The sequence below is a fragment of the Petaurus breviceps genome, unplaced genomic scaffold (assembly GCF_028583685.1).
Source record: "Petaurus breviceps papuanus isolate PSGF00001 unplaced genomic scaffold, PetGlider_PUasm1.0 183, whole genome shotgun sequence".
NCBI lineage: Eukaryota > Metazoa > Chordata > Mammalia > Diprotodontia > Petauridae > Petaurus > Petaurus breviceps.
In genome coordinates, this window is record NW_027185791.1 from 4,835,448 (window position 1) to 4,850,171 (window position 14,724).

Genomic DNA, 14,724 nt, shown 5'->3' on the forward strand with positions numbered 1-14,724 from the left:
CCCTACTCACAAGGAATTTTCTCCCTCCCCTCCCTCCCTCTCTGTCTCTTTCTCTCTCTCTACCTCCCTCCCTCTCTTTACCTCTCTCTTCTCCCCCTCTCTCTCTTTTCTCTCTCCCCTCTCCCCCCCCCCCCTCTCTCTCTTCCCCCTCTCTCCCTTTTCTCTCTCCCCTCTCCCCCCCCCCCTGTCTCTCGGACTATCTCTCCATTTCCCTGCTCTCTGTTCCTGTCTCTCTCATTGAATTCAGATTATGTAATATCTTGGATAAACAAACTTTTTAGATTGGTATAGTGCCTTTGTGTGCCATATTTAAAATTTGGGAATTTCATTATACAAGAAAAGTAATAACAATAATAGCAATAGTTAATATTTATATAGCACTTAATATGTACCAGACATTGTGCTAATTATTATCCCATTTGATCCTCACAACCTTGAAAAACAGATGCCATTGTTATCCTTACTTTATAGATGAAGAAACTGAGGCAAAAAGAGGGGAAGTGATTTGCCCAGGGTCACACAACTAGTGTATGAGGCTGGATTTGAACTCAGGTCTTCTTGAATCCAGGTCCAACACTCGATCCATTGCACCACCAAATTGTCCCTTGAGTCCTTTTGTAAGTGTTTACTGCAAAACTACATAATATTGAAACTTTTTTATGGTGTTTCAGTGTAATCTTTTGGGGATTTTAAAAATTCAAATATATGCAGCTTTAATTATTAAACATGAAAAATGGAAGAAAAGTAATACATTTGTCTCAAAGAAGCAGAAAACTAGTAAAGGAGAACAGAAACCATGTAAATGAGAAAATCATAAACCATTTCTATTTTGTCCTGAAAAATAACATGTACATTGCAGGATTCCTCCATTAGTCAAAATGGCCCAATTTGTTTGATAAATTGGCATTTCAGAAAGCAAGCCCTAGAAAGTGAGCGTGTATTGGCCTAGGCTCCCTATCACATCAGAGGAGGGCAGGGTCCTTCCAGCGTTCACCTCGCTGTTCCCACAATCTAATGCCATGCCCTAGTCACCTATAAAGCTTTAGGTTAAAAGTATAGTAGTTCTTCACTCCCAAAAGGTAGGGAAATGATAGGATAACCACTGGCCATGGTCCAAGAGGGCACTAGGCCCATAGAACTAGCCCTGGAACATAGGCCTCAGCAGAAGTGGGGAACATTGCCTATCTCTTGTAGAAACAAATAGCCAGAACATAGAAATGCTTTTTATTAGCCTGGCAGCTAGGTGGGGGCATAGCAGAGAGAGTACTGGGCCTAGAATCAGGAAGACTTGAATTCAAATCCAACTTCAGAATCTTATTAGCCATGTGACTCTGAACAAGTCACTTAACCCCTGTCTCTCTGTTTCTTCTGTAAAAGGGGTAAAGCAATACCTACCTGTGTCAAAGGGTTATTGTAAATATCAAATGAGATAATATTTGTAAAGTGCTTAGCACAAAGTGCCTGTACATAGTAGGACTATATAAATATTCATTCACTTCCCCTTCCTTTCTTCTTGAAGATGGGATAGCAGCTGTGTGGAGGCATAGACTTCATTTTATTTCCTATCCATTGACTATATTTTTTTAAGAGAAAGAGATTGCCATTACAGGTCTCTGAGTTACCAACAGTACTCTAGTGTGTACTGTTTTAGTCATCTGGGATTTTTGACACAGATTCTATTTTAGTCAAATAAACTCAACATCACTCAGTATTGCCAAAAGCAAATTCCTAATGCAGATGACTGAAATAAACCACAATGAATCCTGGCTATAACTTTGTAACACAGACACAGCATTAATGACTCATTTGCAAATAACAACCTCTCCCAGAGATAAAGCATAATGAGGAACCAAGAAATAGAATGTCCATCTTTCTTTTTCTCCCCCTTGGACAGCAAAGATTCAGAGAATAGGGGAAGTCATGATTTTTTTAATATAGAAAATGTTACGCCTCCCTGCAGATTCACCAAGGGTTACCCGAGAGAAATTAGACACTCAGAGAAGTGGTCCAGAAGGAAAGTTTCTTTTAGTCATGGAAAGTGTCACCGGGCCCCTTTAATAAGCCTTTTGTACAAGGGATTACCTTGTCAGATCCGGAGGATCCTGCCTTGCTCTTGTGTTGCTGAATTTTGACTGCCACCCTCCCACCGTTACTTCCAAAGGTGCTGGAATCTGAGACTTGAAGCTGGCAAATTTTTTGGTGTATTTGAAGACGATCTGGTCTAAAGCTCTTGTCACACTTGGAACAAACCATTAACTGACCCTCCTGACTGTTATTAGAGTTTTGCATCGTCTCAGGCTGAGCTGGCTTGGCTGAATAATGCTTTGGCTTCTGAGGGGGTTTCTGGCGGAGCTCTTTGGGGAGTCGCTCATTTTCAGCTTTCCATTTCTCCAGGCACTGTGCCTCGTGGGCAGAGAGGGCCTGGCTGTCAAACTCTTTACCACAGATGTAACACAGGAGAGTCTTTGGTGGGGACATGAATCCACCAAGGGCTTTCTTCTTGCCAGGGAGATTCTCAGAGGCGTTAGCTTTTGGCTTACAACTTCTTAGATGAACAGCAAGTCGGTCAGGCAAGAAAGTTCGACCGCAGTGCTCACAAGGCAACAGCTGGGCCTGAGCAGTCTCAAAGGCAGCCTTGTTGATAGACTTCAGATCATAAGAGCTAGCACCCCCAAGATGCTTTGGTTTTTGGGGTTCCGGTCTTCTGAGATTTCTGGGTAACTTGTTGTTCTCAATATGCCACTTCTGCAAGCACTGGGGTTCATGAATGGAAATGGACTGAGAACCAAATTCTTTTCCACAAATGTAGCACAGTCTAAATGCTGGTCTTCGGGGTGGGATTACAGGGGGGTGAGACAAACTATCAGACATGCTTCCCCTATTGGATTGTTTCAGTAGGGTGACAGTACCTGGTCGCTTTATCTGAGTATTTTTTTTGATGATTTTAGAGGGATTAAGCTTTTCTATTTTTGGTGAACTTCTATGAAGGTTGGAATCACCAGAAAGGATTACTTGGTTGGGCCCTGCTGACCTATTTGCAGTGTGCTGTAAGCTACTGGTATTCTTTTCCTTCTTTGATTTTTCCATTCAGGATGATCTCTCTTCCCATAAAGCAGGGCTTAAGATGGTTTCTTATTAGTATTATGATGGCTGTCCTGAAACCCCATGTTGTTGGAAGTACCTTGGTCCCAAAGATCTAGTATCCAAAGCTTCATTGCAAGGCAATGATCTGCAGTGTTAAAGAGTCTCCATCAAACCCTCAGAAGTCTTCGATACCTAAAAGAAAATGTGGACCAAATGATTATAATTATATAGCAAAATTAACAAACCCTCAGTCCTTGGAGCAATATATGACTTTTCATAGTTTTGAGAACTCTTTATGATTATTATTAATTTTTGAAGGAGGGAGGGCAGGGAAATTGGGGTTAAATGATTTGCCTAAGGTCACGTGGCTAGTAAGTATTAAGGGTCTGAGGTTGCATTTGAACTCAGGTCCCTCCTGGCTCCACAGCTGGTGCTCTATCCACTGTGCCACCTAGCCGCCCCAAATATCTCTAGTGCTATCTAGTCCAACATACTCTTTTTTTTGCTTTTTAAAGGGGAAGGAAGGGCAATTGGGTTAAGTGACTTGCCCAGGGTCACATGGCTAGCTAGTGTTCAGTGTCTGAGGCTGGATGTTTTGAGAACTCCTAAAGAAAATTCCCCAAAACAAACCATTACTACTGTGGTAGGAGCATTATCTCTCTCTTCCATGTGGGTAAGGCTAGTTCTTCACTTAAAAAAAAAAGAAAGAAATCATTCTCAGGATTTAATTAGTTCAGAGAATTAAGACTTCAACCCATTGTCATAATTTCTTTGCCTCCTAAGAACAAAAGACTAGTACGTGAGGATTTGGGGGCTCTTCGGGCTAGATATGCCCTACTGACTTGGTGTAGTGCCAATTCAGAGGTTGAGGAACTGTGCCTACTTGAAATATTGTCTCTCTGCTGACTTTTGTTTCCATGACATTATTAAGCAAACTTTAGCTTTTGTTAAGTGCTATAACATCTATATGCTCCTGGATCTTACTGCCTTGCTATGGTGGAGGGATTTACATAGCTCAAAGAAACTATGAGCTATGACATAGAGGGTTGCCCAAGACAGACAGATCATAGAAGAGAGTTCAGACAAAAGGAGAAAGAAATGGCAAATGACTCCAATATCTTTGCCAAGAAAACCCCATGGATAGTATTAAGGTGATAAAAGACATCACATCAGAAGTTGAACCCCTCAGCTTGGAAGGTATCCAACACAAAAGCAGAGGACTATTACAAATAGCCCCAGAAAGAATGAGGAGGCTGGGCCAAAGGTGAAAGGAAGCTCAGCTGTGGGTGTATCTGGTGATGAAAGGAAGGGCCAGGGCTGTAAAGATCAATATTGCACAGGAACCTGGAATGTAAGATCTATGACCCAAGCTAAGTTGGGTGTGGTCCAACAGGAGATGGAAAGATGAAACTATAACATCTTGGGTGTAAGCAAACTTAAATGGATGGGAATGGGTGAATTTAATTCGGGTGATCATTACATATACTGCTGTAGGCAAGAATCCCTTACATGAAATACGACTAGCCCTCATAGTAAATAAAAGGGTAAGAAATGTAATACTGGGGCATAATTTCAAAAATGACAGAATGATATCTGTTCAAATCCAAGGAAAACTGTTCAACATCACAGTAAAACAAATCTGTGCTCCAACCACTGATGCTGAAGAGGCCAAAGCTGCTTAATTCTAGGAAGATCTACAACATTTTCTAGATAAAACACCAAAAAAAGAGAGAGAGATCACATTCATCGTAGGGGATGGAATGCTGAAGCAAGAAATCAAAAGATAATTGGAATAACAGTTAATTTTGGCTTCATAGAACAAAATGAAGCAGGGCAGAGACTAGTAGAATTTTATCAAGATAACTTGCTAGTTGTAATTGGAATGGGAATTTGAAGATCTTCCCTGCCCCTTAATAAGCTGTAAAGCCAATCACGTGCGGTTCTCCTGAGGACTGCTGCTGTGAATAAGTTTAAAGATCTAATCATATCATAATCATAGTGAACTCTCTATTTTTTCAACAATAAACTAAAGCAACACATTCAAGAAACTAAAGCACAACATTCACAACAATATAACATAACAACTTATTACTAAGGTGGCCACATAGTCTTAAACAAAACGTTATCATTCAGTAAGTCAATATCTCATCAGTCAATACCAAGTACCAAAGCAAAGTTTTCTTTCATCTTAACTAGAGGCTGACTTCCAACCATCCTTAAGCCAATCATCCTTAAGGGATAGAAGAAAGTACAAACACCATCCACCCCTACAGTCACAGTAAGTTACAATATGATCAGCCAATATTGAGTACCCAAGTAAAATCCTCTTTCACTTTAACTCAAGACTGACTTCCAAACCCCATGACTCTTCTTCCATGGGTTGGCTGCCCCCAGTTCTTGTCTTGATTCACCAACTAGTGCCTGAATTCATAGGTAGGCAGCTCTCTCCGTTCTTGCCTGGACTCATACATAGGCAGCTCTCCACTCCTGTTTCATACCTCAGCTTACGGGGACTACTCTTTGAAGTTTCTGTTTCTAGGAAGACAAAGCTTAACAGAGCTACAACGATATTTTACACACATTGCTGGCACTATCATCTCAATTCACTTTCTGTCTGACAAAGTAACACAAACCAACACACAGCTTCTGTCTGAGAAATCAAACACAAATCAACAATAAATCCCAGGACTTCTGTAAACAGCAGTAAAGTCTTCTTTCAGGACTTCTGTATCAGTAGTAAAGTCCTCATTCAAGATAGAATGCTTTGTTCTGACAAATTAACATGAACACAGACAGAACAGACAGATGGAGTGCCAACATCACATTCTTCCTCTAAGCAATGCTTGGTCCCAGCTTGTGCTCAAGTTTTTCTTTCCTTTGCTCCTTCCTGTTCCACCCTTCCTGTACTACCTTTCATGTTCAACTCTTTTGGCAAGCTTCTCTCATCTTGGGCTCCATGTGATGACATTAGGCCTATTAAGGGCAGGGAAGGTCTCCGAACTCCCTTAGTCCTATTAAGGGCAACATAATGTATACTTTTTCCAACAAAGACTTGATACTATCAAAGGTAAGCCTCAAAGGCACTTGAATAGATGAAATAAGCAGCAAAGTATTATTTTGCTTACCATTACATAAGCATAAGGGAATTTGAAGACCTTATCTAATTTGAAGATCTTCCCTGCTCCCTAATAGACTTAATGTAATCACATGGAGCCTGTGGTGGAAGGAGTTTGCTGAAGGGTGGTACAGAACCCACAGGAAGCTGGCAGTCAGAGTAGTAAGAACTGGAGGGAGGAGAGCATGCACCCAAGCAGACAGCTAGGCCTGTAAGTGTTGGTTTGTGGGAAGGCTAAAGGATGGCATGACTACCCACCACCCCAAAACAGAATCTACTCTCTCCTATATCCTCCCCCATCCCACATCCGACTTTCCAGTAGGGCAAAATGAATCTCTATACCCCAGTACCTGCATATCTTATTTCCCAGTTGCATGTAAAAAAATATGTTTTTTTAAACATTTGATTTTAAAACTTTGAATCTTAGATTCTTTTCCTTCCTCCCTCATTGTCCACCCTTACTGGGAAGATAAGCAGTTCAATATAGCTTGTACATGTGTAAGCTATGTAAAACCTTTCCATAGTGGATATATTGTGAAAGACTGACTATATTTCCCTCCATCCTATCCTGACCCCTACTTGTTCTATTCTCTACTTTGACCCTGTCCCTTTTCAAAAGTGAGTGCTTCTGGGGCATCCAGGTAGCACAGCAAGTAAGAGCACTGGCCCCAGAGTCGGGATGACCTGGGATGAAATCCAGGCTCCGATACTTAGCACCACACCCACAAATAACTGGCCGTGTAACCTTGAGCAAGCTGCTTAACCCCAATTGCTTTAAAAAAAAAAGTGTGTGTGCTTCTAACTCCCTCCCCAACATGACCTCCCCTCCATCATCCCCGCTCTCATCCCCTTCCCCCTGCTCTCCTGTAGTGCAAGATACCCTATTTAGTGTGTATGACATTCCCTTGCTAAGTCAAATTCAATGAGAATAAGGTTGACCCATTCCCTTTTGCCTTCCTGTTCTTTCCCTCCATTGCAACAGTTTTCCCTTGCCTCTTCTATATGAGATAATTTACCCCATTATGTATCTCCCCATCTCCTCTCATTATATTCCTCCCTCACCTCTCAATTTCATCTTTTAAGTATCTCCCTTTCTATTAAATTGGTCTTGTGCCCTCTGTCTATGTATACTTGTACACACATACACACATATACCTGTACATATATACACATACACACATATGTATTCATACTCACATATACACTCCTATATAGACATATGTATGTATGTGTGTATGTATATATATACATTTATATTCCCTTCAACTGTTCTCATACTGAGAAAAGTTTCATAAGTTACAATTATTATTTTTCCATGTAGAAATGTAAATAGTTCAACTTTGATAAGTTCCTTATTATTTCTTTTCCCTATTTACTTTCTCATGCCTCAGCTGTTTCTGCCTTTTCCCTATTTACTTTCTCATGCCTCAGCTGCTTCTGCCTCTGGGGGCAGAGGCTAGACTGCACTCCTGTACTCCCTGTTCCCAAAGTCTACACTGACCTCTCACTTTGTCCTTATCCTCTATGGGTTGATAATTCTGGAAACTGCCACAGCTATTGGTGATCCACTCTCCCAAAGTCCTCTTCAGCCACATCTGGTCAGGTTGACCTAGGGCTAAAGTCTCATGTTTACACAGGGCTGGGCTCTGCTCCCAGCATACTGGAATGGACCCTTCCTGTATGCCTGCTGGGCTGCCTTCAGTGAGATATTTGTTTCTCTCTGTCAGTTTGTGGGTTCTGTAGCCCTAAAGTTTGTTTAGAGTCATTTTTATAGGTATTTGAAGTGGTTATTGGGGGACCACACAGAATTTTCCTCCTTTTATGCCACCATCTTGGCTCCACCACCCCTCTTAACACTCTTTTTCAGCAACCCAAGAGGCAGCTCTACACATGGACACCAGCAAATGGTCAATATCAAAATCAAATTGATTGTATAATTTGCAATTAAAGGGGGATAAGCTCTATGCAATCAGTTAAAATAATATCTGGATCAGATCATGAGCTTCTTATTCAATTTTTAAAGACTTAAATTAAAGAAAATAGGCAAAACCATCAGATTATAGAGCTATCACCTAAATAACATCAAATGAAATAGAGGTGATGAATAGATTCAATGGGTTAGATCTGGTAGATAGAGTGACTGAATTACTATGAATAGAAGTTTGAACTGTTGTACAGAAGGGAGCAACAAAAAATATCCCAAAGACAAAGAATAGCAGGAAATCAAAATGGCTGTCTGATGAGACTTTACAAACAACTGAGGAAAGAAGGAGAAAGAGAAAGCTATACCCAACTGAACACAGAATTCCAGAAAATAGCAAGGAGAGATAAGGTTTTCTTAAATGAGCAATGCAAATAAATAGAAGAAAATATTAGAATAGTAAAGACAAGAGCTCTTTTCAAGAAAATTAGAGATGTCAAGGGAATTTTTCATTCAAAAATGGAATAAAAGAAAACAATGGTAGAGAGTTAAGAGAAATAGAGATTAAGAAATGGCAAGAATATATAGAACTATACAAGGAAGATCTTAACATCATTGACAAGCATAATGGTGTAGTTATTTGATCTTGATCTGGACATTCTAGAGAATGAAGTCAAGTGGACCTTAGGAAACATTGCTAACAATAAGACAAGTGGATATGATGGAATTCCAGCTAAGCAATTTAAAATCCTAGAGGATGGTATTGTTAGAGTGCTGCACTCAATATGTCAGCAAATTTGGAAAGCACTACAGTGGTCACTGGATTGGAAAAGATCTATATCCCCATCTTGAAGAAAAGCAATGCCTAATATTCAAATAACTGATTATTGTACTCAGTTTACATGCCAGAAAGGATGTGCTGAAGATTATGCAAGCTAAGCTTCAGCAATATGTGAACTGAGAATTATCAGAAGTGCAGGCTTGTTTTTGAGGAGGTAGAGGAATTAGAGACCAAATTGCAGACATTCACTGGATTATGGAGAAAATAAGGGTTTCCCTAAAAAAATCTACTTCTGCTTCACTGACTACACTAAAGCCTTTGACTATGTGAATTACACCAAAATGTGACAAGTCCTCAAAGAAATGAGAGCACTAGATGAACTTACTTGTCTCCTGAGGAGTCAAGAAACAATAGTTAGAACTTAACATGGGACAACTGATTGGTTTAATATTGGGAAAAGAGTACAACAAGGCTGTATATTGTCAACTTATTTATTTTAACTTATATGTAGAGTATATCATGTGTAATCCCAGGCTTGACAAATCAAAAGCCAGAACTGAGGTAGTCAGGAGAAATATCAACAGTCTCATATAAGGCAGACTCTGTGGTGCTAGACTTCTGAAAGTCTCTTGGATAGCAAGGAAGTTAAATTAGTCAATATTAAAGGAAATTTATTCACTGGAAGCTTAAATACTGAAACTGAAACTTTTTGATCACATAATAAGCAAATGAGACTCATTGGCGAAGACCCTGATGTTTGCAAAGATTGAAGGCAAAAGAGAATGGCAGAGATAAGATGGATAGCCATTGTCATGGAAACAATGAACATGAGATTGGGCAGACTTCAACACACAGTAGAGGATAGAAAGTCTTATTATGTTATATTCCTTTGGGTCATGAAGAGTCAGATATTACTGAATGACTGAATAACAAAATGTAGTCTATAAGTGTCTCATTTCGTGCCATTTCCAAGACTGAATCACTAACATACTTTAACCAATAAACAATATGGGAAAGCATTTTAATGTAAAAAATAGAATAAGTATTAACATTTTGAAAAATGATTATGATTGTCAATGACAGTGGTGAATTCTGGCTCCTAAAAAGGACATTAACAAATTAAACAATGAATGGAAGCTTGGTAGACATGTTATCTGAGGTTCAATTGAAGAAAATTGAGCATGTTGATACATGAAAAAAGAATATTGTTATGAGGAGAGGGATGTATGCACCATCTTTATTTGAAAGATTCTTGTATGGTAAAGGAACTAGACAATGGGGTACAATTAAAAGAATGAGTGAAAGCTATAGACAGGCAAATTTAGGCTTCTGAAAGGAAAAGCCTCCTAACAATTAGAAATATCTAAAAATGGAATAGGCTGCTCTGAAAGATAATAGTCCCCTCCCTCCCACTCAATCCACCCAGAAGTTTTCAAGCTAAAGTTGACTGACCAATTGTTGGGCATATTGTAGAAGGAACCACCATTTACATATGGGTTAGACTTAATGGCCTCTAACTGAAACTCTGATTTTTTTATATAATTTGATTTGCTTTAGAGACTTCCAAAAAAGGAGTAGAATTAGACAGATTGCAGAAAGATTTCCTTGTGTGTACAGTTATCCTTTTCATATCATGGGCATTAGGGGTGTGACACCCCCACAATCTAGAAAATCCATGCAAAATTTTTGATCCTCTCTTCATACCAGAGAAATCTTTCTTTTATGGTATTAAAAGATATAACTCGAAGGGGGTATGGGAGAAGATATGGGAGAGAGCAAATCGGAGGAAGGGATATCCAGTGGGATCGCTATTTTAAGGCAGTGGGTAGGGAAAAATGGGGAGAAATTTTGTAACTCAAAATCTGGCAGAAATGAATGATGTAAACCAGAAGTTAATAAAGCATTTGATTTGGAAAAAATAAAAGATAAAACATGTTGATATTATATGATATTTTACATATATTTTATACATTCCTGAGTTTCTAAACTTTTTCTGTCATCTGTTGGCCTTTACACATCATCTGCAGCTTTTGCAAAGCTCCCCCCGAATTTCCATATAATTTCTTGTGCTGACCCTTGATATAGTGAAAACATGATGGGGAAAGATGTAATGTGGAAGGGATAACTATACATTCCAGAAAGTCAAGGTGCCCTCCTAGTTCTGGCTCCACCCCAAATTGGGTTTTCACAAAAGCTATGTCACTTTCTCTTCTCATCAATCTGTCACTTCTTTCCTTCTCCCTCTCCTAACTTCTGAGCAAGAATACATCTTTGAGAGGCTGAAGCTCTTAATCCAATTCTCCCCCCCCCATTCACATTTTCTCCTGCCAGGCAAGCTCCTGTTGTGGATGGGCACAATATACCTGCACCTTTCTTTCCTTTCTGTTCTGCCTTGAAATCAAGTGTGTTCTTTTCAAAAGCCTGTTCCCTTAACATTCCACTAAGACAGTCCCAGATCTTAGGCAAGCACTAAACATTTATCTTGAACCCTTCACTCTACCACAGAAAATTAAGAAACTCAGACATTGAATAGAAAGAAAAAGGATTGGAGGCACTATCACAAAGAGTAGGCACATTTAGACCCAACAGTCAAAAAGACTTCCAGTCAAATGTAAGTATCCTGGGCATCTTTTTATTTTATTTCTCCTTGGTGGTAGAGATGAGGTCCTGAGCTATGATTTTATCAGCGTGGGGAAACTCCTAGAACTTTAAGTCTCCTTCCCAAAGGAGATCTGTACCTCACAGAGTGTTAGTATCCTGGAACACTGAAAATGAGGAAGACAAAAGTTAAACAACTTACCCTGAGGCCCCACAGCTAGTAAGTGTCTGAGGTTGAATTTGGACTCCAGTCTTCCTGACTCCAAGCCCCTGTGCTCTATCCACTCCACCACCTAGCTACCTCTTACAAAGAATGCTATGTAAGTTCCACTGTCTAAAACACCTACAGAACAACACAGAATGTCAGAGTTGGAAGGAACATGTTTCAGGGATCTTCAACTCTTGCCTAACATTACAAACAAGTGGTCATCCAGCCCTTGTGTGAAGACCTTCAGTGACAGGAAACCTACCACCACCTTAGGCAGCCATTATATTTTGGCTTCCCTTGGACTGAAATCTGCTCCTGAAGCCTCGACCCACTGTTTTTGGTTCTGCTCCTGGGGCCACATAGAACAAGTCTAATGTCCCATATGATAAGCCTTCAAATACTTGCAAACAACTATTGTGTCCATCTACCCTCCTTCCCTTCCTCTTCACCTTTCCAAATCTTTTTTTCAGGCTAAGTATCCTAGATTCCTTCAATTGATCTTTAATTAATTCAGACCCTTTATCCAGAGATTCACCATCCTTTAGACAACCTCTACTTCATCAATGTCCTTTCTGAAATGTGACAAATAGAACCAGAATGACTTTTGATATCAACTTATAGGATAACATATGACATATCTGTACTTAGAAATATATTACAAATTCATTTACTCAGAGGTTATGTATTATAATAACTCTTTCCTAGAGCTCACTCTTCCTTGCCTGGGTTAGGCTAGTTTTGCCCTGAAAGGTGGAAAAGCTCTCTCTGGAACAAATTCCTCTGGGATTTTATTCTGAGGTTCTCTTTACTATTTATCATCAGGTTTATTCATTTGCTCATATATTCAGCTTCTGTTCTTGAATCAGAACTCATGCCAGAACCAGGCTCTGCCTCCTTTTGTCCTTTTGTATGAGGTGGACTGAACCAACAGCCATCTTTTTGTAATAGTGACAATAATTACTACATATTACTTATCAATGATATATGATATAGCTGTGACAGACGAAATATAAAAATATGTGGGTAACTAAAGATAATCTATTCAGTACTTAGTATGCTTCTGGAGCTTAATGTTAGAAAGTCAGAATAAAGTTAGATAAAGAAAATGTAGAGACTGCTTAATTTAAAAATTAAGTGACTGTTAGAAAGTATCAAACATATGCACTTAAAATGCATACCATGGCTTGTCACACAAACACATCATAAAATAATTAGGTTAGCATTTAAAGATAAATGTTTTATAAATATATCCATATTCTAATCAAGGATAGAGAGACATGAACTCCTTTTGGCTAAAGTGGTTCCTTTTGGCTATTTCTATAAGTAGGGCCTTTCAAAAATGCCTTTTAAATACCTTACTTCTGAATCCATTTGACAACATTTCCCCAAGTTCTTCTGTTCCTGGGACTGGGGAGAAAAATTCATATATCCACAGATGGAAGGTATGTGGAAATCTAGGCTTCATGTTGACAATAGATTCTGTAAAGTAGGATTGAGGAATGGGGAGGAGACACAAATAAAATATTGAGTTAATACTTTTTAAAGTCACTTCATACCAGGAAATTAAAAGAAATACTAATCATTCAAGGTCATTGCTCATTAGATAGAGGATGAATATGCATGTAAATGACAATACAAATAACAGGAAGGATGGGGTCAGAACTAGCCATAATCAAAATGATTAGAGGGTATTTGACTTTGTTCACTTTCCAGGAGCCTTATATTAAAAACCTTCTTGCTTTTAACTAATTCTATCACTTCACTGTAGCTGTTTAATGAGGCCAGCTTCTGTCAGAACATAATTCTCAAGAAAAGGGTATACTTAGAGCTGTGTGACCAAAGTCACCAACTAAGGTTGGTTCTTTTCCTAAGTAATAGGACACCACAAAGATGCTGATTATCAGGTATGGTTTCTAATACAAGTGCAAGTTCAACCTAAGACTTCTAGAAGCTAGAGGATAAACACAGGCAAAAAAATATTATTGACTCAAAGTCATGGTGAGACTCACCATGATCATTGAAGCCCTCTAGAAGACTGGTGATATTTGAGGGTTGTTGGGACTAGAGGAAACTGAGAGTTGAGACCTTTGAAGGATTATTTTGAATATGGCATCTGGCTGACCCAGAAGATGTAGAAGGAGGTAGAAATGGGCAAGAACTTTTTCTTCTTGGATCACTGAGTTCTATACATTTTCTCTATCTTTATCTCTCTTCTAAGAAGAGTCTATAGAGTGAGAAGCCCATGGTGGCTGTTGAGCTAGCTCTAATAACAGGCTTCATACTCATAACTGGAAAGAAGTCTTTAGGAACTAGGATGAGTTATTTCTCTGCAAACTGAATTCAATATATCCTCAATCATACAAAATCCTCAATGTAATTACCTGTGTAGGGCTAAAATTTTAGGTTTCATTATTTTAAAAAGTAGATTTCCATTTCATAAAAGTTACTTTGGTAAAGTTTTGTATCTAGTTAGCTAGCAAATATTTCTATAAAATAATCAACTTGGATTTTGGCTCTGAGTAGTTTAAAAATTCTCCAAAAAATCATACTTGATGCCTCATTGTGGCATACAACTTACTTTGGGTTCTCAAATGCTATACCAGCATAATGTAAACTCTGGGAGATTCTACTATGTTGGAAAATCTTCAGGTAAGGCCTTGGGAACAGACTGAGTCTATTTTCCAAAGACCAGCCCAGCTAAGTATGGAAAGGCTCATCACCACTAGGCTGACTATTTGGATGATGAATGTGTTGGCCATGGCAACCTATGACACAAAGAAAAATACAAAATTATGCTGGACCCTACATTCTCCCCTTCTACTTCTGCAGTTATCATGACCAAGTGGTAGTAATAAGGAAAAACAGGTCCAAAATCACATATTTCTAAACCATCAACAAATTTTAATTTGACTGTTGATACTCTAAATGTAAGATCTTTTTCCCAAAAACCAAAGAATACTGGATGAGCTAAATCATGTGAATCTTTACATCTTTGCTATTAAGTAATCTATAAGAAA

General features: G+C 39.0%; 1 protein-coding gene across 2 annotated transcripts in view; it reads right to left on the reverse strand.

Moving 5' to 3' along the window:
- Window positions 1–14,724, reverse strand: part of LOC138160958 (zinc finger protein 474-like) — an 89,860-nt gene that overhangs the window by 37,798 nt on the left and 37,338 nt on the right. The window contains exons 2-3 of one of the 2 annotated variants that reach the window (XM_069087749.1): window positions 13,067–13,186; window positions 2,083–3,276 (exon numbers count right to left, since the gene is read on the reverse strand). In XM_069087749.1, coding sequence (XP_068943850.1) covers window positions 2,083–3,087 — 1,005 coding nt within the window. In that variant the 5' untranslated portion in view covers window positions 3,088–3,276; window positions 13,067–13,186. Of the gene's footprint in view, window positions 1–2,082; window positions 3,277–13,061; window positions 13,187–14,724 lie in introns of both variants that reach the window. The other variant, XM_069087748.1, reaches the window with a different exon arrangement.